Below are 27,051 nucleotides of genomic sequence, written 5' to 3' on the forward strand. Positions count from 1 at the left end.
GCGCGGGGCGGAAGCGCCGCCGGCCCCGCTCCGCCCCCGACCGAGCTCCGCCCTCAGCGCCGCTCCGCCCCCGACCGAGCTCCGCCCCCGACTGAGCTCCGTTTTCAGCGCCGCTCCGCCCCCGACCGAGCTCCGCCCCCGACCGAGCACCGCCCTCAGCACCGCTCCGCCCCCGACCGAGCTCCGCCCTCAGCGCCGCTCCGCCCCGGGCCCGCTCCGCCCCCGGCCGAGCTCCGCCCCCGCTCCGCTGCCGCCTCAGCCCCGCTCCCGCCTCAGCCCCGCTCCTCCCTCCCGCAGTCCCCAGCCCGCAGCGGAGCAGGCGCCTCGGTACGAGCGTTTACCACAGTTTATTGACAGCACAGTCCGCCGGCGGGGCCGGGGCGGCGGCCGGGACACGGACAGCGAACGGCTCGGACACGGCACGACCGCGAGCACCGGGCGGGAGCGGCCCCGGCGCGGCGGGGACGGACAAAAGCGAACGGAAATCTGCTCCGAAGTCTCTAGAAAGACGATGACGAGCAGAACGGGGGCTGGCGCCGGTCGGCGGGACCCGGCCGGGCCGGAACAAGCGGCAGGGCCCAGCTCCGTGGCGGATTGCTGCTCCCCGCAGTGCCCGGCAGTAACACAAACACGCTTCTTCCCTCCCCGGACGACGGCAGAGTCGCTTCTGGCATCACACTGCTTTGGCGATTACAGATCCCTTGCAAAAAAAAAGTCCATTTGCTCCAAAAAAAGTTTATTTATATATCTCTATATATTTTAAGGAAAATATCAGTTTTTACCAAAATACGATATACAGGCACACAGCTGTAAAATAACTTTAAACCAATTCACTATAAAATTACTTTTGGTAATAAATAATCTGATTCTCAGAGAGGCAAAACGCTCCCTGTACCTCCGCAGCTGGGCTGCCCGAGGCACGGTCCCTCTGCATTCCCAGAACGCTCCCGAACGCTCCCCCTGCGCTCCCCTCGTCCTTCTCGCTGGGCCTGGCCCAGGGCAGAAGCAACTTGTGCTTTTCGGCCTGCACGAGGCAGAATCCTGCTCCCAACGAACCAGTTCAATGGCAGAACGATTAGCGAGCCGTGAAGTCAAGGGGGCAGATCCTCCCCGCAGGGTTTATTCTGGAAGGAGCGGCTGCTGGGACTGGGCTGGTGAGATCTGTTCTGCTCTGGGGCTCCAGCAAGCTGTGCTGGGGTCTGCTCCCAACAGGAATCAAACCAGGAACAAAACATCTATGTGTGCCTCTGGGCAGAATTCAGTCCTTAACCCCAAAAAATGTCAGGTTCAGAAATCCTGAACTAACTCTCCTCAGTCTTGGCAATGGTTGAGACGGGAAAACAAAAAGTGGCTGTCACTCCTAAATCTGAAGCAGTTACGTGTGTCCTCTGCTCTGCTGAGCAGATCTCTACTGATCTTCAAAGCACCTGAATACAATTGGTCACAGAACAGTATTGCTCTAAAAGTCTGGTGTTACAAAAATCAGAGAGCCCCTTCAGGAGTGTATCATCTGCTCTGGAGAGTTTACCCCAGCTGCTGTGTGCAGTCTGACCTTAGGAGGCACACGGAGCAGTTTTCAGCTCTCTGTATTAAATTTTGTTCCCTTGTTCCTGCCTGCAGAGCTCCCTCAGCCCCAGGAGCAGCCGCAGCCACCAGAGCAGCTCCCAGCACCACCAGGGCTGAGTGAGGCTCGGCCGCTGCTGCACCTCTGAGCTGCACCCGGACAGTTACTGAGGAATCAAACACAGGTAAAGCTTTTACAAAAGAAACCTCAAGACAAAACAGTTGTTCAGACAGATTCCAAGATTTTTAGCTTTGGGAAGAGCAGACTTGCAGCACAGCATGGTTACAGGACACGGGAGGCAGTGAGGCAGGGGAGGTGCTTCCTAACTCATGCCAGGGGTGGGCTATGGAACAGCACTCCCATCCCATCCTTAGGGGAGAAGCCCGACCAGAGCTACTCAAATTGTAGCTTTTGGAGATGATTAATTGAAGCTAGATTTCCTGTTGCCCCCATCTATTTCCTATGATCCTTTAAAGACATCTCTGCACATCTCCCTGGGGAACAGTCTTGAGGGGTTTAGTCAGTCACGACTTGACAGACATTATTTTGATGAACTACTCAAAGAAAGGTCCTGAAACTTCTCAAGAAAGCACTCCAGGGAGCAAGTCCTGTTTGCACAGCTCATGGAAGTTAGTGCTCCATTTAGCTGGTGCACAAAGCAAAATGACACATCACATCCCAAGAGGAATTAAAAAACAGAGCATTAAAGACTCATAACCCTGCATTGCCCTAGCACTGTTATTTTGAGAAGTCAAAGGGGGAAAAAAGGCAACAGCAGTAACTTTGGCGAGATGTCCCAAAGCCAATTTGAGCAGGAGCACAAACCTACTGTGGGAGCAGGATTCATCTGAGCACACCACACGCAGGGAGTAGGGAGCCAGGCAGGAGCAGTCCTGTAAGGACACAGCTGGTCCAGTTCACCTTGTCCTCTCAATGTTTTACATGCAGAATTTACCCCTTTAATGTGGCATTGCCTGGTGCTGGCAAGTCTTCTCCGCTAATATAAGCAATAAAGATACATGGAGAAAGGGAGAGCGAGACAAGAGGGAAGGCATCAGGCCTGAGAAGAAAAAGATTTGTTCTCTTCTCACTTAAAAATGGTTCAGTCTTTGCTTCGCTTCCACACTGAGGACTGTGAGATACAGAAACCAGATTTTCTTCAGTACACACAAGCATACACCGAGAGGTACCTACGACCATAGCACAGAGCACAAAGTAGCACAAGTTTAGAATGACTTAGTTCAAACAAGACAAGCTTTTACTTGGAGGGGAAAATATCAACATTTTCATCTTGAAAGCAGTTCTTTGGGTGGGAAAGAAGGGGCTGGCTCAAAATCCAAGAGCAGACACTCGTCCTAGCTACAGCTAGAGCAGACAGAGGGTGTGAGCCCTCTGCTTCCACAGTACAATTCCATACTCCTCCCAACACAACAGGAGTGAAATCTTTATCTTTGAACGTCCCAGCACTGGACCTTCTAACAAAGATCAGCGGGTAAGAGGAGAATTAGGAACCTCAAGAATTAATTTTTGACTTGGCCAGTCATTGCTGCTAAGTTCAACTTCTGGAATAATTTTCAAGGCCTAAATTCTCCTCCTACATTCCAGCTTCTTCTTTTAAAAAGTGCATTCTTCTCTGACGAGATCTACCTTGGCAAAAAGCAAACAGAACTTCCTCGAAGGGCTGTAAATGGTAGAAGCCTCTCAGGTCACAAGCAAGGACTCCCCACTTCAGCCTGGCTAAACAAAGGTGAGGACCACCAAGGCTTTCCCAGTCAGTTCACAGGCAGTGTCCCAGAGGTTCACCAGCCCACACGAGTGGAATCATCATCATCATCACTCCTATGCTTGGAAACAGCATACTCTTTTCTTTTCCACAGAGATGGAACCAAAAAAGGAATAGCTTCGTCAAAGCAAAAGCTAAAGCAAAGCAAAAGCATTTGGCTGGAAGGCAGTGAGCTGGGGAAAACTCAATTCCCTTTTTCCATGCAAGCTGAACGCTGCTGGTAGAGGAACAGCAGGCAGGGCAACAGATAACCTGCCTCTCTCTGCTGCATTAAAGGCTTCCTGCATCTTTAGCCTCCACATACAATCCCACGTTTTAGCAACTGGGGACCTCCTACCAGGCAGAAAGGCCAGGATCAGCTTCACAGTAAATACACGGATCTTATCACTGTAATACAGACAGGGGTACCCATTCCCCTGGCTAACTAAGGGCTCCTGTACCTGGAATCAGTTATCAATTACTTCAAGGTCCAAGGGTAAGTCCCTGGAAACAGCAAATTACAGTGGCACAAGAGCCATAACCTTTAGTACAACCACAAATGATCTGCAGCACCTTGTGGAATCCACCCAACATGGCGTATGTGTGTATATATAAATTTTGTATATAGACATTGTAGTGGTTCATTCTTTTTAATACATATACAGGTACCTATACATATATACATATTTACAATTTACACCAGCCAGTAGATGTGTGTACTGTACATACACACACAAACGCCGAGCACACACATGCACACACACGAACACACACTCGTCAGAACAGACTCCACAGCCCGGGAAAGGAAGTCCTGCCAGAGTCCAAAGAGCAGCACCAAGGGGGGGTCTCAATGTACCAGCTTCACGACTGCTTAGGACAAACACAAGCATTCACAGGATTTTGTACACTTGGGAAATAAAGAATGGGTGGTGCAAGCTTCAGCCCAGCTACGAAGAACCTTCATGCAAACTGCCCAGCTACACTGCAGCCGTTCCTGCTGTTCCACACTGTGCTCCCTCAGCAGAATGGATCCACCAGTGCTGTTCTGGCTGACCAGATCACGCCCTGGGTGATCCTCTGCACCCAGGACTGCCATGGCACTACAACAGTCACCAAGTTCTGCACTGTTTCCTCCTAAGCACAGAGGCATGGCTGGGCTTAAACTAAAAGGACCTGTCCTCTCACTTATTTTCTAGCAGCCCATGGAACAGCGACAATTGGCTTTTTCATTTAATAAAGCATCTCCATTCCCTCATCCTTGCTCACCCTGCACTGCCAGGAGTTGCCAGAGCTCCTCTAGCTCTGCAGGGCAGGCAGTGCAGTCCCAAATGAGCCAGCCAGCCTGCTTCCCAGCAGCCACAAGAGCCTTCTCCAGCCAGCCCCCTCCCAAAGGCCACTGTCCTCCTGCAGACACCCACCCATCCGAGCTCCTGGGCTGGGGAGCCAATGGTGCTGCCACAGCTACAGCCCCTCGCTGCTCCTGGCTCCAGGGCAGGACTGAGCCATGGCGGGGGGACATGCAAAACATCCAGGGGGTCCTGGCAGCTCCCAGTGGCTTCACCTGCAAGGGGAACATCAGCACCTCTGGCGGGGCACGGGGCTGTGGCACAGCAGGGTCAGACACACGAGGGACAGAGGGGCTGGTACAGGACATCCTCTCAGCTCCTGCCAGGGAGTGGTCATGCTGTGGGAGCCACACATTCCATCCACACACGGAGACGAGGGGTAACACCTGCTGGAAATGCTGGAATTTCTAGAAGTACCTCAAACTGAAGAATGCCCCCTCCTCCTGTGGCAGGATGCCCCACATGACAGTGAGAGGCGGGGGCTGACTGTCAGGGTCTGCAGTTTGCTCACTACTGACCACCTGCCCAAGCAGCTCCTTGGCCAGCAGTACACAGTTCACACAGAAAACTGCTGCGTCAAACTTATAGGGAGCATTAAGTATCTTTACAAATTCTCTTCAAAACACTGCTCCAAATGCAACTTAACTGCCCACAGTTTTGTCTCCTCACTTGCCTAAGACTGAAAAAATATATTTGTTATGAAGGAATCTGTGTTATTGCTATTGTTGGTTTGCACTGTGTGGTTCCATCTTTACCGTTTCAAATCCAAACTCTTTGGGGATAAAATACTGGTTTTTTTCTGTTGATTTTTTTTTCTTTCCAATTTCTTAAAATTGTATAAAAATAAAGGATTTCCACAAATGTGGGCTAAAGGTAACCAATAATACTTCTATGCTTAGGATCAGCTGTTGGAAATGTGGTTGACAGCCACAAGACCAGAAATAAACCTCTAGTGATTCTTTAGCTTAACATTTAAAAGACATGAAAACTTCTGCTTATAAAATTGACCCCATACAGAATGGAACAGCTCAACTAACAGCTGTTTATTATTACTTTTTAAAATAATGGTCCTAAATTTAAAAATAAAATCAAGTACTTCCTTTTATGATTTTCACATTATAAAACTGCACCATTCAAAATCTGTGGCCAGGGAATCCCCTTTGCAGTAAGACAGTTTCTCTTAATAGTCATCGAGTGTGTTTTCCAGGAAAACATTCCTAACATCCAGTATGGAAGCCAGCTCCAAAATGTGCTTTTGGAGGTGAGGGTTCTCCACCGTTTCATCTCTTGGCAGCTGAGGATAAGATTCAGGATAATTTCGAGTCTCCTGCTAGATGACAGTGAAAACAAAGAGAATCAGACACTCATTTCTCTCACACCCTCTAGGAAGAAGACTGCAAAAGGCCAATTTCATCCTAATCTATTCAGTATGGCACAGAGACAGAAAACATTCTAGAATTTTCAGTTTTCTCTTTCCATTGATTCAGAGATGGTCATAGTGGCAATATAAATGCCTGTTCATCTCAGATAGTTATTGGTGTGTTCACTGAGGCTTTGCAGAAAAAAAAAAAAAAGAAACCACTAAAAGAGACAAAAATATTCACCTGTACTTACCTACTAGGCTGGAGTTCAGTTCTTGAAATTACAGACATGTAAGTATCTCCAGTGGGAGATTCATCTCATCCTAAAACAAATATCTAAGACACTGGGGGCAAATCTCTCCCCACTAACACAGACCTACTTCTTTTCCCTGGTATCAGAGCAGCCCAGGTAGCTGACTTAGGCTTGGAGAGCTGCTGGACATCTGCAGTTCCACAACTGAATCCTGCACCTTTCAGTGCTCCAGTCCCATTTTCCCCTGCAGCATTTAAAATGGAGCAGGCAGTTTATATGCCAACACTCACATAAAATGGTGTAGATCCAGAGCAGACTTCTCTGCTGGCACAGCTTTAACCAACAGGGAGGCAAATACCATCTTCCTATTTAGTGTATTCATTTACATTTCAAAGACCTTTCAAAACCCATTCACATGAACACATTCCAGAAATACTGACCCACTCCTCCCAACTTCCTCTTATATTCTTGTTCTATACCTTTTTGGTTGTGTAGAAATAATAATCTTAAGTTATAAAGAGGAGTTTTTCTAGCAGACAAGGCTGTCCAGAGTGACATAATTGAACTGGAGTGTGCCTGCTGTGTTACGTGCAGGATGAGGCTCCTGCAAGCCGAAGGCTCCGTACCTTTGGAGAGACACAAAGGCACAGCCTCGGTGCAAGCTGCAGGAACAGCATGTGAGCATCAGTCCCCTTTCTGAGGTCACCCTGGAGCCTCCCACCTGACCAGGGCAGTTCTACAGGCCCTGGCCTGGAGTTCCCACAAAGGCACAGACATCCCTGCGTACCCGGAAGATTTTGTGCATCCTCATAGTAGCCGAACAGAAGATAAATCTTGTGAGAAGCAAGCGAAGAAATTCATCCCCAAAAAACTGAAGAAAGGACTGATCTGTACAGAAGGCAAAGAAAGCTCAGTTTAGAAAGGCCCAAACCCCCCCGGAAGGCTGAGCTGGGCCTGGCCAGGCCGTACCTATGGATCGGGAGTGGGTCAGCAGCTGGGCAATGTCCCGGTTGATTTTTCGGAGGTAATCCTGACACTTCTCCCACAATCCTCGGCGCATGCTTGATAATCCAGAGACAAACAGGAATGCCATTAACGGATTGTTCAGAAAGAGTGTGAAGAGGCTACCCCGCTGAGACTGATCTAAAAGGGAAAATAAATCAATAGACAAAGGGATACATTTGGCACATGAAACAGAAACGCTGTCCCTGCCGCACAACGAAGTCGCTCACCCGCTAAATTCCGTCACAGAGGAGCTACTCCTGTGTGTTAGTTACACCTTCTCTCGCGCAGACCTGATCAATGACTGGCAGTAAAGGCTTGCTGGAGACGTGCATTAACACCACGGCACCTAAACTGACCCTGCTCCCTTTCTGGGAGCAGCAACGCTGCCCAGAGTTGTAACAACCACCATCACCCACGCTGGGCTGGCCACTGCCTCAGTCGCCGTGCAGGAGAGCCTTTGCTCCCAGCTCTTGTTGGAGCCATCTGTAGAAATGTCACCAGCTTTGGAACAAATTATTTACCACATACACTAGCTAAACTTTATCATACTACTTCAGGGACTGGTAGCCTGATTTAGGGGTTACACAGTAGTGAAAAGCTGTCTTTTCCTGAGGAATCCAAGCTCTGTTTGGGACAGACACAGGATGCAACTGCAGCTTGTTGGGAAATGCAGTACTGCACATACCTTGTAATGCTTTTGGATATGCTGTTGGAGAAAGCAAGCACACCAATGGTTGTCCAAATAAGTTTGTGAAATTCTGTAACAGATAAGAATTTTGAAGTATTGATGGTCACTTTGCTTGCCTTGAATATTCAGCAAGTCAAGGGTACAAATCATATTAATGACAGAAGACACTAATGCCCCTCACACAGCTCAGTACTGGCAATGAGCCTGACAAGTTCACTTATTCAGAGACCACAGCACAGAAGGAATATAACCAACTATATTTTAAATTAATTACAATTCTCTCATTTCATTGCTACTGATGGCAGACACTAATTTCATGGAAATATGGCTTTCAGTAGTAACACATTACTTGAAAATAAAAAAATCATGTTCTGCAGAAAAAGTGAAAGCAATTGGGTTTAGCATCTTCCCTCATCACCAGCTCAACTGCCCAGTCAAAACCATTTCTTCCCCTTTTCTTTCTAGCAGGAAGAGCTATGTCTGATGAAACAGGAGGGCCCAGAGAAAAGTTTTAAAGTAAGTTTCCTTTAAAGCAAATATGTCACAACCTTAACATCTGCTGTACTGCCCCTTTCACCAGCACCTTAAATGCTGCCAAAGTGTCCAACTGCACAAGAATTTCTCCAGAACCCGAAACACCACCACTGTCCACTTTCACCAATATTTACCTGGTAACAGTCCTGCTGTGTATCTGCCTGGTGGCAAACAATTATCACAAAGGGAAAAAAGCCAAAAATCATGCACACAACCTCAGTAGCTGTCACCAGAACAGCTTTCTTAAACTGAAGGCTTGCAAAGCTATAGAAAATGTGATTGTGCCTGCATCCTTTCAGAGCACAGACTCAAACCCAGAGCATACGAGTGCCACACACACATCTGCAGATCAGATTCTTAAAACTGCAGTTTACAAGTGTAAGGCATACAACACCACAAGCATTTGCTTGTGAAGAATCCTCAAAAAGCTATTTTTTTAAATTCCTTTGGGCAACTGCATAATTCAAATGAACTTTCCCTTCCAGGCAGTATATTTCAGTTATATTAGTTTTACAGAATTAATTTGATCTAAATCTGCTAAATACTAGAGACAGAAATCTAATCTAATCAAAATAAAACATTTCCCATCTCTGACAGAGTGCTGAGTAGTGCTAGAAACCCTTCTAGTTCACTAGGAGCCCAGGGAAGACTGATAATGCTGGACACTAAGGTTTGGTCTCTAAGGAAGAAACAAAGACAACCCTTGCAGACAGTAACAATAGGCCAGCCCAGGAATTGGTGGAAGAAACCTTTCAACCTCCACGAGTCACCCCAGACACTGCTGGTTTGAACTGTGCACACACAGCAAGGCTTTGCCTTCTCCAGTAATTCTTATCCTCAGTGCCATGGGCAGACTGACATGTTTAATTAATTCCACCGTGTGTCACTCAGTTACAGACCAAAGCAGCCACGCCTCCAGTGAGAACAGCCCTGCAGTCCAAGAGGCAAGAGCAGCCCTGGGTCACCTGTGGGTCTCAGGCACTGGCTGAGAGCACTCTGGACTCTGTCCCAGCACAGGTTAAGCCAGGAGAACCTGCCCTGCAATCCAGATGTTAACAGGAGGTCTGGATATGGAATGCCCTACCCTTCAGTGCATGGACAACTCCAAAAAGAAAAAAACTCCATTTTGTTTCACAATTGACTGGTTTTTTACTTCAGTGTTCAAGATTTCCAACAGAAGTATCGCTGATTTTTACAACACATGTCATGTACATCTCCATCCAAGAAAGGACTGCCCATCATCTCCAAAAGAAGTCACTTCACAATTAAGCTTTGCTAAGCTAAGTATTTATACCACATCATTGACAAAGGCCTTGTATTCCCACTGGCTGGAGGTTTTGGTTTGGTTTGGTTTGAAGACTTTGCATTTTACCATGATCCTAGACAACCACAGCTACAGGAAGATATTGATTTAAAAATATTATTTCATCCACATATGCGGTGGTAACCTTCAAGAACACACAGACAGCTATATTTAAATGGAAGTGTTAAAAAAAATTCACGGCTTTCAGTAGATATGCTCGATTTGCAGTTATCTTCCACTTTCAGCTAAATATACAGGGGAGGAAGCTGTTCAAGTGCCGCTGATTTGACAAACTGGCAAGTCACTTCCTGGCAGGACTTACTTTCAGTCATCACCATTTAAATCCTCCAGAGAGAGGGAGAGGATGGGGATGCGTGCAGGAGAGCAGGAACGGGCTGCAGAAAAGGATGTGTGAGCATTTGCTGTTCCTGCCGCTACTGCTGGCAGTGACATTTAAATGTCAGGATAGCTCCTGTCCTATCAGGAAGGATCAGAGCAGCCACGGGGAAAAAAGCCAGTATTGACTTCAATTCCTCACACGGTGGCACAGAAGCTCTTTGTTCATGCCAGCACTTAGCCTGCAGACACCTCCCAGCCCAGCGGGGGACAGTGACAGGACAGCTCTGTCAGGGCACTCTGGGGACAAGGACCCCAGCACAAGCACAGGCAGGAGCGTACAAGGGCTGGAAACACTGACCTTGAGAGCTCTGCCATGAACCTTCACTGGAAAACAAAACAAGACACCTAGAACAGGCCCCTCACACGCCTGCCTATGTTCAGTGGCAAGAGATGGGGAAGGTGAATGTCACTTCTGAAATGCTGAACCTATTTCTTTTTAGGTTCCTTGCAGTTTTGCCCACACTGTTCTGATCTGGGTCAGTGCTCCTCACCGTCACTTCCATAATCCTGTCCTGAAATACTTCCAAAGCTCACATTTCTGGGCTCCTTCCACACAGACAGAGCTGGATGCTCTCCACCAGCTGTGCTAAACAGACTGGTGGGTTTTACACTCCCATCAGCCCACTACAGAACAAGGAAAAGAAACTCAGTGGAGGTTACAGAGTTGCTTACTGTGTGCTCACAAAACATAAAGAAAACTTAATTATCAAAGTTAAATGCAATACAAAAAGCAAATTCTACTGTAAACACTTGATATTATTCTCACAAGACCTACAAATCTACATGTGGAAATCCATTGCCCCAAATAGGTCCTTTGCTCTAAGCTTTACACAGAACCTCAATCCATCCAGAGCTGGAATCCTTTGCTCTCTTACAGAGCTGATCCACTTGACATCTTTTAAGAATTCTGTTAGAGAGGAAGGTGGTACAAAAACCAAAACCAAACCAAAAACCGAACACAAGCCATACCTTTTTCCCCTGAAAGAAAACCAATCCTCCTGATGTTGTATGCAATGAATGTAAGGAAAGAGCATAGGGAAATAAATCCCTTCCAAATGCTCACTTTCTCAGAAAGACAAGTAAATAATTCCAATTGTGTTTCTCTCCATTTGAATGGGGAAGGGAATTCAAGAAAAAGCAGATTTGTTCTGAAACCAGTGCAGTGAACTTAAATAAAGTGCTGTTTAAAAAGCCCTCTGAGCTACATTAGGCTACAACAAACCAAAAAGCCAACAGAGAGGCCAGACCATTATCTGGCTGCCAGGCAGGAGTCCCCTGGCTCAGTACAGACCTACCCTGACTCACACTGACCACTGATTTAGTACCTCTCCTTGGCCAACACATGCCTTCAAAACAAACAGCACAGCCTGTGGGCACTGAACAAGGCACAAGTTCCTCTGGCCACTAGACGTCCCTGTTCCTCCTCCGGAACGCAGCTGTGGATGTTCCCTTCCCTCGCTGCACATAATGGAGCTATAAAAAGGAACACAGAAGTGGCACTTTCCCCAGATATAGCACATTCTTATTACCCCATTCATGAATGAAATACATGTGTAATGCTCTCCAGATTCAACTGGCCACCACAAGTGCAACGCCTGCTTCTGTATTACCCGAACTGCAGACTCCCAGAGGTGATTTGGCATGGAGCAATTCTACTGTAAGTCCAGAGCACCCTAGGAAGGAGGCTCAGTGTCCAAGCAAACACCACTCTACAGAAACACTGGATGCTAATTTGAGGCTTGTTACTTGCTTGGTTCAGACACTTTTTCAGACAGAGACACCCTGTGTTTTTTAAGATCAGGCTCAATGCTTTGATTCCTTTCTGTTGCTTAAAAGCAACTGAATGTTGGATGACTGGAAAAAAGAAAAGCACATTAGTTATCTCCCTCCCCCATGCACACACACCGAGATTTGTCTTTGGTATAAAACAAAAGTAAACCTCCCACCAGAGACCTTGGAAATCTTGAACCTTTTTTCCCTCCAGGAGGATTTATTACTTTCCAATGAGCGGCTGTTCATGTGCTTCTCCTTCTTGTTCCTATTCATAGGGTCAGATCCTGACTAGCATGCACAACCTCAAAAGAAAAGAAAGACTGAATACAAACTGTTTAAAAAAATAGCCTGTTAAAAGTGTAAGCTAACTAGGGGTTGGCACGGTATCCTACCACAGGAGGAACTGCCTCCAAGGGCCTTACCTTGTAGGCGACGCTGTTGGAAGAATCCACGATGATGAACAGGGGCTTCCTGGTGAAAGGGTAGAGATCTCCAGGGTGAAGGCTGCAGAGAGAAAGGGACACCTCAGAGCACCACAACTGCTGCACAGCTCTGACACTGCACAAGCATCTCAGCCACACAGTTGCCCACAGCCAGATAAAAGCAGACATATTTCCCATGCCCCAGTCCCCAGACCCATCCTCAGAGAGCAGCTGCACTGTTGTCTGTATTTGTCTATCGTATGGGCTGTGGGACTTCATATTAGTGTGGGAGATGTTTAACTTCTTGAGAAGTCATCCACCACTGACCTGAAGTTTGTCAGTAATGAAGAACTTATATTAACTTACATAAGCACGGTTGAAGTGTTAAAATGATCATTTAAAGCTGCACATTCACTTCTGAGCGTTCAAGCCAATCCCCATTATGACGTCCTGCACTGAGGAGTTTGGACTCCAGAGGTGTTGATGCATTTTCCTCTACTGAAGACAAGCTCTTGTGGATTTGCAGGTTGCACCACACACTCACCAGTGCATCTCCTTGTAGGACTGGTTGCGTTTGTGGAGGGCATCCCCGTTGATGATGTCCCGGTTGCTGTTGGTCAGCACACCCCCGAAATCGTAGGGACCTTCACGGGGAAAAGGAAGCTGCAATCAGCAAGAGCAACTCATCCCCGTTAGACATTTAGTGATTACATGGAAGGGAGGAAGAAACACCAAATCCCAGAAAACAAAGGGCATCTGAACTACTGCAGTTGTAAGGAGGGGAGAGAGGAATGTGGAGACTTCACTAACTGCACACTCCTTTTTATGATTTTTTAGAAATTTCAGCATCTATCAAATAGAAGCAAGGAATGCAATTTCATAACTTCTAATTTAATTATTCACTATTAACCCACAAATTAATGTAAATTATCCCAATATTGGCTCTTGTTATACTACAGAGATAAAAGATTAAAACCCATTTTACACGTCTGATACAGGAAAATCAATACCTTTGTAAAATTACTGTATGAGCTCGCATATTCCAGATTCAGAATTTGATCAAAAAATAAGGCTAAATGAATCAAAAATACTAGAAATACTACTGTCATTTGCAGTTCTAACACTGCAAAGGGGAGAGGAGAGAACTGGGAGAATGACAAAGGGACAAAACAGTTTTAACCAGATTTCAAATCTGTAGCTAAGTTATTTCAAGATTTCAAAGTCAGAATCCACAATTTTCACATGCACACGCCCTGGACATGTGTTCCCACTGTAAGCTGAATATTCTGCTAAATTTGCAAAACTGAGCTACCCCCTGAATGTCTGATGGAGAGCAAACACAAAAGCAATGGCTATAAAAAGTATCAAATCCTACAAGATACCAAGAAATATTTCTGCCATTGGTATGGGTATGAAATGTCACTAACTTCAGTAAAATAAAGTATTAGGGTTTCCTCATTCTGTCATACATTTGCAGACTTGGCTGACCCACATTTGGCCACCAAATGCAATTTTTTCAGGTTTGGATACAAGGCGCCTTTCCATTTAAGGGAAGCTTTGGGGATACAAAATCAGGAACAGGACAAACATTAATTTAGCACTGTTACAAACACCTCACACGGTCTGCCAAACACACGGCTTGCAGGCCATGCACAGTGCAACTTCTCTCCCTTTTAATAAGGCAGAACTGTGTGCAGACCACGCCACCTTATTAAAAGAATGCAGTGGGGATGGGGGCACTGGGTGAAAGCTGCACTGGCTGTGCAGCTCCTCGGTGACTGAGCCTCGCTGCCTCTGCCACAAGGTCTTAAGCTGAAACAACACATGCAGAGAGGGGGACATGCCACAGGCTTCAGAGGGCACACTGCAGTCAGGACCTATCACCAAGCTGCAGCGAGAAGTAAAATGTTAAAAGCGTTTTAAAAAAATCACTGCCGCCATCCAAAACTGACAGGGATTTTTTTTTTTTTTCCCTTTTAACATTTTGAGAGCTCTATAAATCATGCACTGGGGAGGACAAAGCATGCATCTTATAAAGGAATGCAAGTCTCAAACAGATGAGGTTTTTTACAATATTTAGGATGTGAAAAAGTTATTTTGATTTTTTTTCTTGAATTATATAAACAAATCTTTGGACCATGTTTACTTCAGTCAACCAGTTTTCAGCTTTTACATTGCAGCTGCATCCAAATATTCTGCTAGATTGAAAAGAACAGGAGGGTGAGGTGAGGGGGATTGTCAAAAATCATGAGAAGGGCTTGAATTGTCAGGTTAATGAGCGTGCAAAAAGACCAGTCCCTGCAGCTGCTTGAGTCCTTTCACCACCCATGTCCTGGCCACACGTTCTCCTGGTGCTGGGCATTGGAAAGAATCAGAGTGCCACGGAGCCATTTTATGAACTTTGTGCTGATGCATCAACTGAGCCATGTGGTCTTCAAAACTGGAAGGCTTTTAATACTTCAGATGCATCAAAAACTGGATGTGTCCTTTAAAAAGTTCTCAGGTTAATGCACACTAATTAAAACACAAAGATTTAATTAATTAACCAGAACTTTGTTTGTGGAAAATAAAGGCTATCTTACTAAGCAGACAGGAGAATCGAATTGACTTGTCTTTTAAAAGGAGCTTTGTGACATCTTTCTTGGTCACTTGTCCTGGAACATAAGGAGAATTCAAGCCCTGTTCATGACAGGGAGCATTCCTTTATTGTACCTTCACTATCCGAACGACCTGATGGGAACACGCCCGTGGCAGACAGGTAAATCAGCAGCACACTGTTGGCAGGCAGCTCCTGCAACGCAAACAAGGGGACCAGGGGCAAGGGAAGACAGGCACAAGTTTATTTTAATACTCAGTCATCACCCCCACAAACACATTGCCATTATAATTGTGCTACTCCTGCTCTGTGCTCCCCTCCACTCTGCTCTTGGTGCATGCATTGGCCCTGCCCCACCACAGACACCCCTTCCAACAGAGCAGAAGTGTCCCCTGGTGAAATGTCTGAACTGCTCTCCACACAAACCTCTAGGCTGGTATCAGAGCTCCAAGCAGCACTGCTTCCACACAGACTCTTTTACTATCTATCCAGACATGAGGCTCTCCAAGATATGGAACCCAAAAGCTGCCAAGACCCACGCAGACACCAACTCCCAAACAATGCACAAGGGAAGCTTTGTTTACAGTTGGAATGGGATACAGGACTGGAGAGTCAGTAGCTGTACAGTGCTTGAGAGCAACAATCTCCTGATGCACTTCCATGATTCTGGTTTCTGCTTGGCATGATGTGAAATGAAAGAATACTCTTAAGATTTTTCTATTCTCCGGATCAGTGGAAATCTACATTTCATTCAGTCTCACAAACAATCCTGGATATTTTTTTAATTACAAATATATTCACTGATTCCACAAACCTTAAATGATGCTGCTAAAAATGTATATAGCTGGCTAAAAGTTGGTTTATAAAGTAGGTATTTATGGGGGTTTTCCCGCCTGGCTGGTTTCTCTGTTGACTCCTGTTAAAAGAAAGAAACAAAATACTACTCAAAAAATCCCAACAACCAGATATTACCAAAGCAGTTTCATAACCCTCTAAATCTTTAGTTATTAGAATGCTCCAACACAGTACCCACACAAATGGTCTGCCCATTCTGCATTTCCTACTACATAGATGCACAGTATTCAAACCAGAACTTTGTATTATCCCTCACTGAAACTTGTGAACTAAATCTTTCTTACTCTCTCAAGTATCACCCAAGAAATGAGAGACAAAATTCACATTTCATCTCAATTAATTAAATGAAAAATCTTCATATTTTCTTTTGGCCCCAGATAGAACACTTGATGCTTTCTCTGAAAGGGACATTACCTTTCAGATGACTTAGTAATCTGATGAGTCCATGGGTTTGAGCTACTCTTCACTGATTTCTAGTGGAAGTTACACTACCTTTACTAACCTGCTCTGCACAGTGACAATACTGAAGGAGTACACTACTGAAAGGCAATCAATCAAACAAAATCCCAGTTAAGATGTGTTGCCAGGTTTGTTGCTCAAGTGGAACTGACCTGCATTCCGGGTTTGTTCATTTGTGATGCCAAGTTCATGGGCTCCCTCTCCAGGGCTTGCAGCATTCGGAACATGTCGATTGTTAGTTCACTGAACTTGACCTGCAGGAGAGTCACACAGTTTATTCTGCCAGATACACATGAAACAGAGTTTCTCTGGAATTATCCAGCTGAGCGACTCCACTGCACACCAGAGAGACCATTCTCTCTCAGGGACCTGTCAGTGTCATCTTTGAATCTCTGAAGAGCTGTGAATGACTTCTAGAAGAGCTCACAGAAGACAAAGTCTATTTGTTACTGATCTACCAGCCAAGTCACTGCACTGCAGACCCCTGCTTCCAAATTACAGGCTTCTCTGGGATGTGTACTAATCAGGTGCTGAAATGGCTATGCACTGTCAATTCAGACAAAATCTGACAAAGACACATGAAGTGTAGTTTAAATATAACTCCCTTGCTTACCTGAAAAGAGCTCAGAGAGAAGCCATGAAATTTATACAACTTCACTATCATTATCATCTAAAAACAGGACCTAGAATGTCTTTTGAAAACCTCTTCCTGTTGCCACTGAAGTTGCAACAAGCTGGAGTGAGGCATATGAAAGCTCAAGTCAAGCTTTTTCTGGATGTATCTTAGGGTCTCCCATGCTTGAATGTTGTTACAAATAATCCAGTATATGAAAATCAATTGTGTTTACTTAACTGACAAGTTGAATATAAATAGTGAGGTCAGTACCACAGACCTAACATCTAACATTTCATTTTTAGCTCTTATTTCTGAGAATTGTCTTCCTCTTGCTACCACTGCAACCATCACAACAAAAATATTTCAGTGTTCTCTGTTGGAATGTCTGTTGTATGATCAGAAGGGATGTCATAGGGGGGGACTCCAAAGATGCAAACCCAGGTGCCCAGAATTCCTTTACCTGGTTGTTGCAGTTCCCAATAATGAGCGCATCTGCAAGAGCAAGCTGTCCCACTATCATCCCCTGCTCCAGCAACGGAGCTCCCGTCTCAGAAAGCCTGTTAGAGGTGATTACAATGGTGTTGTCATCATTTAAAACCATGACAGGGTCTGCCTAAAAAAAGCAACCAGAATAAATCAAGAATTCAGGAAAGCATACAGATTTGCAGTCAGAGAGAAGTCCACAGGTCTCGGCGCTTACAATAAACATTAAACAAATGAGGGAGATTTTTTTAATTACTTTGCCATACATGTATTTATATATTTGTATGCAGGCTAGAGGGTAAAGCCTTCCCAGCTGGAAAAGCAAAGTTCTTAGGGACTGCAAGAAATACATGGGACTAGCACATGAAGGCACAGCAATGAGAGAAAAGCATACTGCCTTCAATGACATGGACTCTGCTTCAGCTTCGCTCTACCTGAGGAGTCACATGTCATCAACAACCTTACAAATTCATGCAGGATAAACTACATATTCCTACAGTCATAATCATTTTAGTTTGCCTATTTTAGCTTGCCTTCCCTTTGTAGAAATGAACAGCAAAGGAGGAGAGTGAATGATAATCGTGCCACCCATTCTGGCAATATTAAAATATTCCTGTGAACACGAGTCAGTGATTCGTGGACAGGCATACTGTTCCTGCACTGGCACACCTGCTTCCCTCACAAATGTGGTGATACAGCAACACTTCCATCAACAAGACAGAAAACTCTGAAACAACTACAGGGGATGGTATTCTCACCTCAATAAATGCTGCCACTTCCTGAAGAACCAGGTTCCACTCCACCTGATCTTCAGTATTGAAACGATGCGTGTAGTCTTCAATTTCATCTGACAGCTCCTGATGTAAACGGTTCAGAGACAGACACAGTCAGTCCTAAACCCAGACTCTAACAGGCAGTCAGTAACCTTATGTTTGGTTAGCTGTTCTGGCCTTTAAGAATAATAAATAAATAAATTCCTTGAGAACATATGCAGCACACTCCTGACTAACATGCCAGCCAAAACGCGCTCTTTCAGCAGACAGAATGCCAATGTTACACTGAGTTCTGGCAATGCAAATTGTCTTTTACGTAGGTCCAAATGCAAAGAATATCTGGAGTTAAGTATAATTATCCCACTCACAGCTATGTCACTGGTTATTACCATAAGCTACGGATACCAAGGACTCAAATTTCAGCTTGCAAGTAACTTTAAATACCTTGAGAAAGGGGATGGTGTGGCTGGTTTAGCTGTGCTAAGCTAAGTCTTCAGTTCAAGGGAGCTGTGACACACACAGCAATGCAACCTACACAAAGCTGTCAAGCCCAGGAACTGCTTGCAGCGAGGTTGTCAGAGGGGCTGGGAAGCATATGCTGTGGGGAGCAGCTTGCTGTTCCTTTGCTGCACTCCCTGTCTGGGCTGCAGCTACTGGAATATTTTTACTTGCTGTTCAAACAATGCAACCAAACCTTTTGATCCTGAAGTGTCATTATTAAATGTCTGAATCACAGAAGGTATTCCCTATGTTGGATGTCAGACTAGAAAAGCAAGGATCAGCAACCTCCCACCCCTCAGCACCTTTATTCTGATTCTAGCATACCTTTACAAGGTCCTTTACAACATCCATCTTGTTGAGCAGGAGACAAACCACTATAAACCTTGCATAGTAACGCAGCTTCTTAACCACTAATTCGGGCCTAGACACAACAACAAAAACACCACAGCCAAATCTGAGATGAAAATAGAACAGAGGCAGGTAGCAGGGCTAATGGAGAGGAGGAGTTTAAGAACACAGCAGGGCTGAACACTTGCAGATTAAGAGTTCTGACTGAACTCATGTGGTGATGAATAGCCACCTGGCTGCTTGGAGGGTTAGTTAAAATTGAATACAGGGATAGAAAAAATAATTCAAGAAAGCAACAGCCTCCTTACTTGACAGGGGCATGGGAGTCAGAGATCATGGCTGGCTGTTCAAACCTTGCTGTACTGCAGTACAAGCTGCTGCTCCCCTGAAAGGCCTGATGAGAATCAAATAGATGCCTCTATTTGAGGCATTCCAGCCCAGCTGACCCATATTCCACCCACAGCATTCCAGCTCCCAGCACTGATACTGCTCAAGATTTAAAATGACAAAACTTTGGGGCTAATAGCCTTCTACCCAGGACCAGGTAACAGAATATTCTTCCAGTCATACAGCAAAGCTCTTACTTATCCTGAATTTTTCAATAGTGGCAGAAGGATTAAAAGAAACTTCCTTCAACAACATGGATTTTATCCTAGTTATGCTCCTACAGTTTATAGCTCCTTGCTGCTTCCACACACCTTTCTAGTCTTGAAAAAACAAGGGCCTCCATTCAGGCATACCTGTCTTCTTTGTTGACTTGGGAGTAGTAGGACCTCTGCCTGATGGCTGAGTAGAAGGAGAAAGCCTCGTTGAGATAGCTGGTCTCGGAGGTGCGCAGGCTGCGGGGAACAAGGGCGTCAGCTCCCTGCCCCAGAGGGAGAGCCACGCCAAACCCTCCCCTCCTGCCCCCTCAAACATCCCCTGCACCCCTGGCAGAACTCCCTCCTCAAGTGCCATGGTATGAAAGCCAGGCTCTCGCTCTGGGAAGGCAGATGCCAGAGCCTGGATCCCACTTCAGGTAACAATCAGAGCTGCCCATCTTGCACCACACGTACAGGTGATGGGGTCTCTGAACAGCTTAAAGGAACATTAAGCTCCCAAACTTGTAAATCACACTTTTGCACAATATTCCAATGCAGCACACGTGGAAGACGCTTTGGAGGCAGGAATGAAGTCCTTGGGCAGTACCAGTGTGACCAGCAATGTGGCACTGGGCTCACAGGGGCCTTTCCCTGCAGCACCCCATGCAGTCCCCAGGGCCCTCATTCACAAACTGGCATCGTGACTCAGCCCACTCACTGATTCCTCCTGACTGAGCATGCAGACATTTGGCACGCAGCTGCCACTAACCCTGCATTGCCCACTGAATCCTCTTCTGTGCTTACTTACTAATAATGGTAATAGAGCTGCCCAATCTTGGAAGCAATTTCCCCAATTTGCCACCTCTTCAACCCATACCGATTGTCCAATACTTGTCTATGTCGCAAGAGAGAAAAGAAAGATTAAAAGGATTCCCAAATTTCCCAGAACATCCCACCAGACAAGACAAAGAGGCATTGCAGGGCCAAATTCAGCTTTCATTACTGGTGCAGCATTGCCAGCAGCAGCCCCTCACAGAGCCAACAGCACACACACCCCACAAGGGCCATTTATCTTGCATAAACTTGCCAGAACCAGACATAAGTGTGTTGCACAAAATACACACAGCAAAAGGTCACCACTTCCCAGGAGAACACTCAGACTGTGCAGCCAGAGGAAGGTGTGAAGGATCAGAGCCCACACTGCAGCAAGAGACTTCACACCATTCCAGATTCTGCTCTGCAGAATCTATCACCTCCTCAGTAAGAAATTAAAGCACCACACACTCAGGTAGAGCAAAAGGGTTTGTTAAAAAAGTCACACTGAACACTCTGCAACATTTTAATTCAATAGACTGTGAGCACTGCAGGAAGCTGCTGTTCCCTCCCTTCATGCTTGAACAACACAGTGAAATCTCAATCTCAGCTGGGGCTCTGGGCATTCCAGAGATGAAAGCTGCACTTAAACCCACACAACACATCTGCCTACAACATTTCCTTACCGGTGCTGCTGTTGGAACTTCCAGAGTTTGGTGTAAACATCAAATGTTCGCCCAAAATAGGATTGCCACTGCTTCTGCCCATACTGAGGTAAATCCCTGCAAGAGACAGTGACAAAAGCAGAATTAGGAAGCAGAATCCAGACAGCCCAACATGACAGCAGCATGTTTGTGTCAAAGTCAGAACTGCTCTGTTCAGGATTCATTGACATACTTTAGAATTCTGCCTGCACCCAGAACTACAAGAACCATGATTGCCAGAGTTTTTCAAAACCTGTTGTTACTGGATCTCTCCAAATAGGAAATGATCACGTTCCTACATGCAAGTGGTGTTTTAAAATATCTTACAATTTTGCTAAAAGAGAAGTAATGTTATAGTTATGTGCACAGAAAGACAAATTGGACTCTTAAACTATCATAATACAGGAAAACCCTACCCAAGAACAAGCAGATGGAAATTAGTTAATACAGATTGATAACATTTATTGTTACTGATTAAGGAAAGAATCTTTTTCAAATGGATACAGCCGTGTTTCAGAAGCAGAGCCTGTGACATCACAAACAAAACCACTGCCCCACTCTCACCAGGGCAGGCCAGCAAATGGATGCTCACAGTTAACACTCACTGGGTTCTGTTACACCATCACCACATTTGTCACCCTCTCACTCACAGCTAGTGACACGACACAGCCTGAGAACTTCTGGTTTTTCCTGTCACTCTCCAGTGCTACAAGGTGAGTCAGTCAACCCAGTTCAGCTCTGCTCTCCTACCTCCCCTCAATTTCCATGCTGGCGTGTATTTCCACCCCACAACTATGATGTATTATAAGGATTTTAGCTTTAAACGTTTGTGCTCTCAACCCTCACTCCTCCCATCTCCCAGGAATGACCTGAATCTTGAAATAAATGCAACAGAGGGGACCAAACCCCTGAGTCCCACTGAGCACACATTCCCTACACATCTACACCAAAGCTCATTCAAAGGAGGTGCACAACTCTGTAAGTGGATGTAGAACAGCTACTCCAACACAGGATCCTCTTTTATTCGATTCAAGACTGATTTCCACAGGAATGCTCTCTCAAATCACTGTGCTGGTTCATGTACCACCTTCAGCAGACAGAAAAGCAGCACATTCCACACCCAAGCCTGGAGGGTAGTGACCAAGCAAAGCACCACCTTTAGGAACCCTTGCCACGTCCTCTGAAGGAGCCAGGGAAGCAGAGCAGTGCACACCATTTCAGAGCAGCGTTCTGGCCTGTTTCTGCTCACTGTAATTGCTTTAACAGCACCCGAGGTAGGAAAGGAAATTAATATTCCTCTGCTCGTCAGCCAACTGTACTTCCCACACAGCTTGAAGGGACCTAGCTCAGCTACTACAAGTAAAATGAATCCCTTACCAGCTACAGCTCTTACCAGCCTGGAAAAGCATTCCAGTACTTGGTACTGATATTCCATGAAGATGCCAAGGAATCTGGGCAGGATTTTACCAAATTAAAAACCAAAAAAAATCCCTTCAAACTTGTAATGGGCTGCTCAAAATCTTGCAACATATGTTGGTGTAGCAAGGGGTAAACAGGAATATAAATATGTGCTTCGGGGTACCAACATCTTCATTCAAATACAGCTTAATATAAACACATGCAAATTTAAAGCATTTTCTGCAAGGAACAATTCTCGTTGGAGAAGGAACCACCTTCTCTCGTTGTAATAGATGTAAACATTTTAGCTAAACAAAAGAAGCTCAGGCACTGTCCAAATACACACCCAAGATACAGCACAGACTTTGACACAGCAAGAGCTTTAATTTAATTTAGCACATCCACAAGACTCAATGTTATAGTATATATTAAAAAATAATAATTACAAAACAACACTAAAATGGATACATTTTTTTTTAAACTGTACAAATCAAGGTTCCCTGGCACTAACTTATGGAATGACTGAATGAACAAGTTGGCTTGAAGAACCCTAAGCCAAGAAAGTACCCTTCTCTCAAACACCAGTCCCTGCACAAACTAAGAATTAAGCAGGTAACTATGGGCTGATGATGCTCATGCATCTATTCCTCATCAGTGAGCTAATTAACACACTCACCTGTCACCTCCCCATTCCACACCTTCCCCTGCACAAGCCTAAACATTCTAACATAACCCAAACACAGCTGCACTGGATGTGAGGATGTGGAAATGCGTGGTGCTTTCAGAAGCCTCTGCCAGTGCAGTGTCCGTGTGTTTGGCACTGCTGTCTGCAGCCACTGCTGCCTGTCCACACGGATATTCCTCCTGCAGCCTGCTCCCCTAATTGCAGCTGGCATAGCTGCACAACACCACGGATTCCTCGGCTCCCCAGGGAACGGGAAGGATCTCCATGGAAACAGACAGTAGCACTTGTTCTTTTGATAGTATTCTGACATGGCTGTAATAAAACTTCATTTATGACAATACATTACTGTGGTTTCACTACAGCTTTTTGCAGACAAGAGCTGCCCTTCCTGCCATCCCTCTACTGCTCTGTGCTGAACATCACACATGCTGCTCCCATGTACCAAGAAATTTTGCCATGAGAAAATGGATGCATAAGCAAAAGAGGACATTTTAAAATAGAACAGTTTTTTTAATAGAACATGGGGACGTGCATTATTTGGTGAGAAATAGCCCAAAAGAATCCCAAAGCCTCGACTGATTGCAGCTCCTCCCACCAAAGGAGACAGGGAATACATGACCCAGAAGCAATTATACGCCCAACTTGAGAGCTCAAGACCTATGTTACAACAAGACTTTTTGCTGCCTCCAGATCTACAGGAGGACACCAGAGCAGTGAGCAGAGACAAAGGCAGCAGGTTTTCCTGTGGGGTGTGCCCAGCCAGGCTGCTGGCTCAGCACTGCTCTGGCTGAACATCACTACAAGAGGGATAAAGGGGCAACCAAACTAATCCAAATGCAGAGACAGGACTGGAAATTTGATTTAGGACAGTACAATAGCCTGCAACTACAAGTGGAAACAATTTCCAATTTCTTGGCTTTTAAAACATTCCAAATGGGACATGAAGACACAAACTCTGATGTTCTAGAATGATGGGTTTCTCACACTGGGCACAGAAGACTGGTTCTCTTGCTGCACTAGTGTGGCTGGTGGATAAATTTCACAGACAGTCCAGAATTTTATCCAGTTCTTGCTGTACTCTTTGTCTCCACAAAGACCAGCACCACTTATGTGCTCATAATTAATTCTCTGTCAGGAGTTCATTTCAGCCATGCTGCCAGATAATACTGGCTGAAACCCAATTAAAGGTGCTGAGGTGTGCTTGGCCAGCGCCACATGGAAGTTGTCACACAGGGACACGAAAGAGGTTGAGAAAATCCTAGAGACTCAGCAGCACGCTTCAAAGAGGAAGGCTACAATAACTGTAAGTTTAACATTCAAAGCTTTAAAGACATTCACAGTTTTGACAGGTGATAAAAAGAGACAATTTCCTTTTACGTTCATGGGCTCCTGTTCCCAGAACCTGAGCAGCAGTGGGATAAAAGTGCTGTGGCACAGAGCCAGAAGGTACCTCCCGAGCCTCCTTTTCTCCAGGCTGAGCCCCCCAGCTCCCTCTGCTGCTCCTGGTGTTCCAGACCTTTCTCCAGCTTTGTTCCCATCCCTGGACATGCTCCAGCCCCTCAGTGTCTCTCTTGCCATGAGGGGCCCAGAACAGGACAAGTTGCCTCACCAGTGCCCACTACAAAGGGACAATCACTTCCCTAAAATACAGTTGCTGAAAATCTTTTAATTCCATGAAGTTTCAGGCTTCTTTGTGATACTGAACACATTTAAGCACTTTTTAACATTTAAAAGAAAATAATACAAGTGACAATACACCATGACAAACTGCTTCCTTACAGCCCCCCTCTTCCCAGCCTTTTTCAAGAAAAAAGCAAGTGGGAGTGGGGAAAGGGAAGAAGAGAGACATTGCAACATACTTCATTAGCAGTTTATTCTAACTTATAGCCCAGGGTAGAGACACTAGGAAGACAGCCCCCCCTGGGTTATCCTAGCAGGCATGGCCACAGGAGATGCTACCACTGGGAGCACCACCACAAAGTACACTTTCGAGCAGCAACCTTGGCAGACCATCATATATTTTCCTCAAATGCCGTATTTGGCATCTGAATTGGGAAGAGAGAAAGGAAATGCTACTGAAACAAAGACGTGGCAGGCTGGGCCCTTGCAATTTTTGGCAGCAGCAACAGCTAAGCAGCTGCCAACACAGCTATAGGCTCAGCTCCCTGTAGCTGAAGTGCCCAGAGGAGGTTTTGGGAAGGAAATCATTGCTCTCCTCTCCCTCCCCCATCACTTCTTTTCTATGAAACGTGGTAGAGGCAAGAGAATAGCATAAAACACAGCAGCAAAGGCCGTCATCATCTTCAAAACAGAAGGTGTCAGGCATGAACCAAATGCATTTATAATGAAGCAACTGGACGGAGAACCGGGATGCTTGCCAAGACATCTCCAGGTGAACTCCCCAGAGAACAAGCACTAACAGAGCAGATACCTGAGAGTTATAATGTTGCTTTATCCTGTCATTATGCCCACGGGAATCACAGGTCTTAGAGGTGAAATGGTGGTCAAGTGTAAGAAGTAACTGCCAGGTTACAGTAAGGACAGAGGTTCCCATTCTGCAATATTCCTATTTTCGCACAGCAGAACTGGCTGCTTAAACCCATCCCTATTTTTATTTGCCATACTTCATCCAAAGGTATTCTCCATTTCCTTTTCATTTAGCTGGACAAGAAGGTTTCTTTCTGGAAAGTACCATGGATATGCTGAGAAACTCCATCTCTCATCTCGAAATCTGATACAAGCACTACCTCCCTCCATGGCAGAGGAGGCAGAGAATGGCTGGAGGTTCTCTGCCACCTCTCTGATCTGAACTGGAGCAGCACACAGCCACACATGAACTGCATTCATTTCAGGCCAAAATTTCCAGCAAAATCTATCAGAAAGCCAGTGTAATGTCATATACAGTCCTGGAAATCCTGGTCTCAAGATCTCAGTCCTTTTGCTTTAGACTGTCTTTCATGGGGGGTCAAATGCAATCACCAAGAACTCCATGTCTCTACTGCCCATTTGACATTCAGATTTTGGAGCACAAAATGTTTGTTTTGGATTTGGTAATCAACTTCTAAAGCACATGAAAGGATTATCAATAGCGGGGGGCGGAGGAATTAAAAGCATCTTTGCTAACCATCTGTGTTTGACTAACAGCAAGCTATAAGGGCCCAAACATACAGCATTACTCAGAGAGCAGTAAGAGGCTGAACTGCCAACCAGATATGAGCTCAAACCCCTGTTACTTAAGAGACTCTACAGCAAAGCTTAGAAATAAAGCAGCTTTGGATACATGCTGTTTAACTCAGCATATATTGACATAAACAGGATATCCATATTACTGTCCAAATGTGTATTCCCCTGCAGACAAACCAGTTGGATTTTCCAGCTGTTGTTGCAGCTGCCTAGTAGATAAATGTAGATTTTACCTTTCTCCACAGTTCAGATTAAGCACTTGTTTCAGCAGACACATACAGGGTATGGTTTTGATGTTTCTGTTTATCGCTTCCTAAATTTCTTCCCCAAAGACATTCCCTCTCCTCCTTTCCTCCCACCCAGGAAAATCCTCCTCATTTCTTTCTTTTTCCACAGAGACAGTAGTGGTTTGCATTTGCATGCTGTGGACTGCACACAGTCACACCTAATCCTTAATTGTGGCCTTCAAACACACCATTTCAGCAATAATCACATCAAGTTCATGGGATTTCCAAATTCTAGGTTACTATTAACTGGAACCTCTGCTCCTACAAACATTCTTACATACATGGTCCAAAAGTACTCATACAGAGGTGCATTATTCTCTCCTAAACAAACTTAATGGGTTTGGGTTGGAAATGTTCAC

At 45.4% G+C, this 27,051-nt stretch overlaps 1 protein-coding gene and 1 long non-coding RNA gene across 7 annotated transcripts in view; one reads left to right on the top strand and one right to left on the bottom strand.

Annotated features, from left to right (window-relative positions):
* Nucleotides 1-5,691: 5,691 nt before the first annotated feature.
* SCAI (suppressor of cancer cell invasion) overlaps nt 5,692-27,051 on the bottom strand; it is a 32,995-nt gene continuing 11,635 nt past the window's right edge. For all 5 annotated transcript variants that reach the window (XM_053962269.1, XM_053962271.1, XM_053962268.1 and 2 more), the window contains 15 exons: nt 21,122-21,217; nt 20,431-20,517; nt 19,782-19,880; nt 19,018-19,114; nt 18,178-18,276; nt 17,397-17,549; nt 16,473-16,574; nt 15,821-15,922; nt 15,123-15,201; nt 12,955-13,054; nt 12,411-12,492; nt 7,977-8,049; nt 7,256-7,429; nt 7,074-7,174; nt 5,692-6,002 (listed from right to left, as the gene is read on the bottom strand). In XM_053962269.1, coding sequence (XP_053818244.1) covers nt 5,853-6,002; nt 7,074-7,174; nt 7,256-7,429; nt 7,977-8,049; nt 12,411-12,492; nt 12,955-13,054; nt 15,123-15,201; nt 15,821-15,922; nt 16,473-16,574; nt 17,397-17,549; nt 18,178-18,276; nt 19,018-19,114; nt 19,782-19,880; nt 20,431-20,517; nt 21,122-21,217 — 1,594 coding nt within the window. In that variant the 3' untranslated portion in view covers nt 5,692-5,852. The remainder of the gene's footprint in view (nt 6,003-7,073; nt 7,175-7,255; nt 7,430-7,976; nt 8,050-12,410; nt 12,493-12,954; nt 13,055-15,122; nt 15,202-15,820; nt 15,923-16,472; nt 16,575-17,396; nt 17,550-18,177; nt 18,277-19,017; nt 19,115-19,781; nt 19,881-20,430; nt 20,518-21,121; nt 21,218-27,051) is intronic.
* On the top strand, nt 21,762-23,562 carry LOC128798591 (uncharacterized). 2 transcript variants are annotated; one of them, XR_008434461.1, is made up of 5 exons: nt 21,762-21,852; nt 22,002-22,117; nt 22,233-22,413; nt 23,033-23,149; nt 23,281-23,562. It is a non-coding gene; the product is annotated as an uncharacterized LOC128798591 (long non-coding RNA). The 2 variants fall into 2 exon arrangements; XR_008434462.1 differs by having other exon boundaries at nt 23,408-23,562.

The sequence above is a fragment of the Vidua chalybeata genome, chromosome 21 (assembly GCF_026979565.1).
Source record: "Vidua chalybeata isolate OUT-0048 chromosome 21, bVidCha1 merged haplotype, whole genome shotgun sequence".
NCBI classification, from domain to species: Eukaryota; Metazoa; Chordata; class Aves; order Passeriformes; family Viduidae; genus Vidua; species Vidua chalybeata.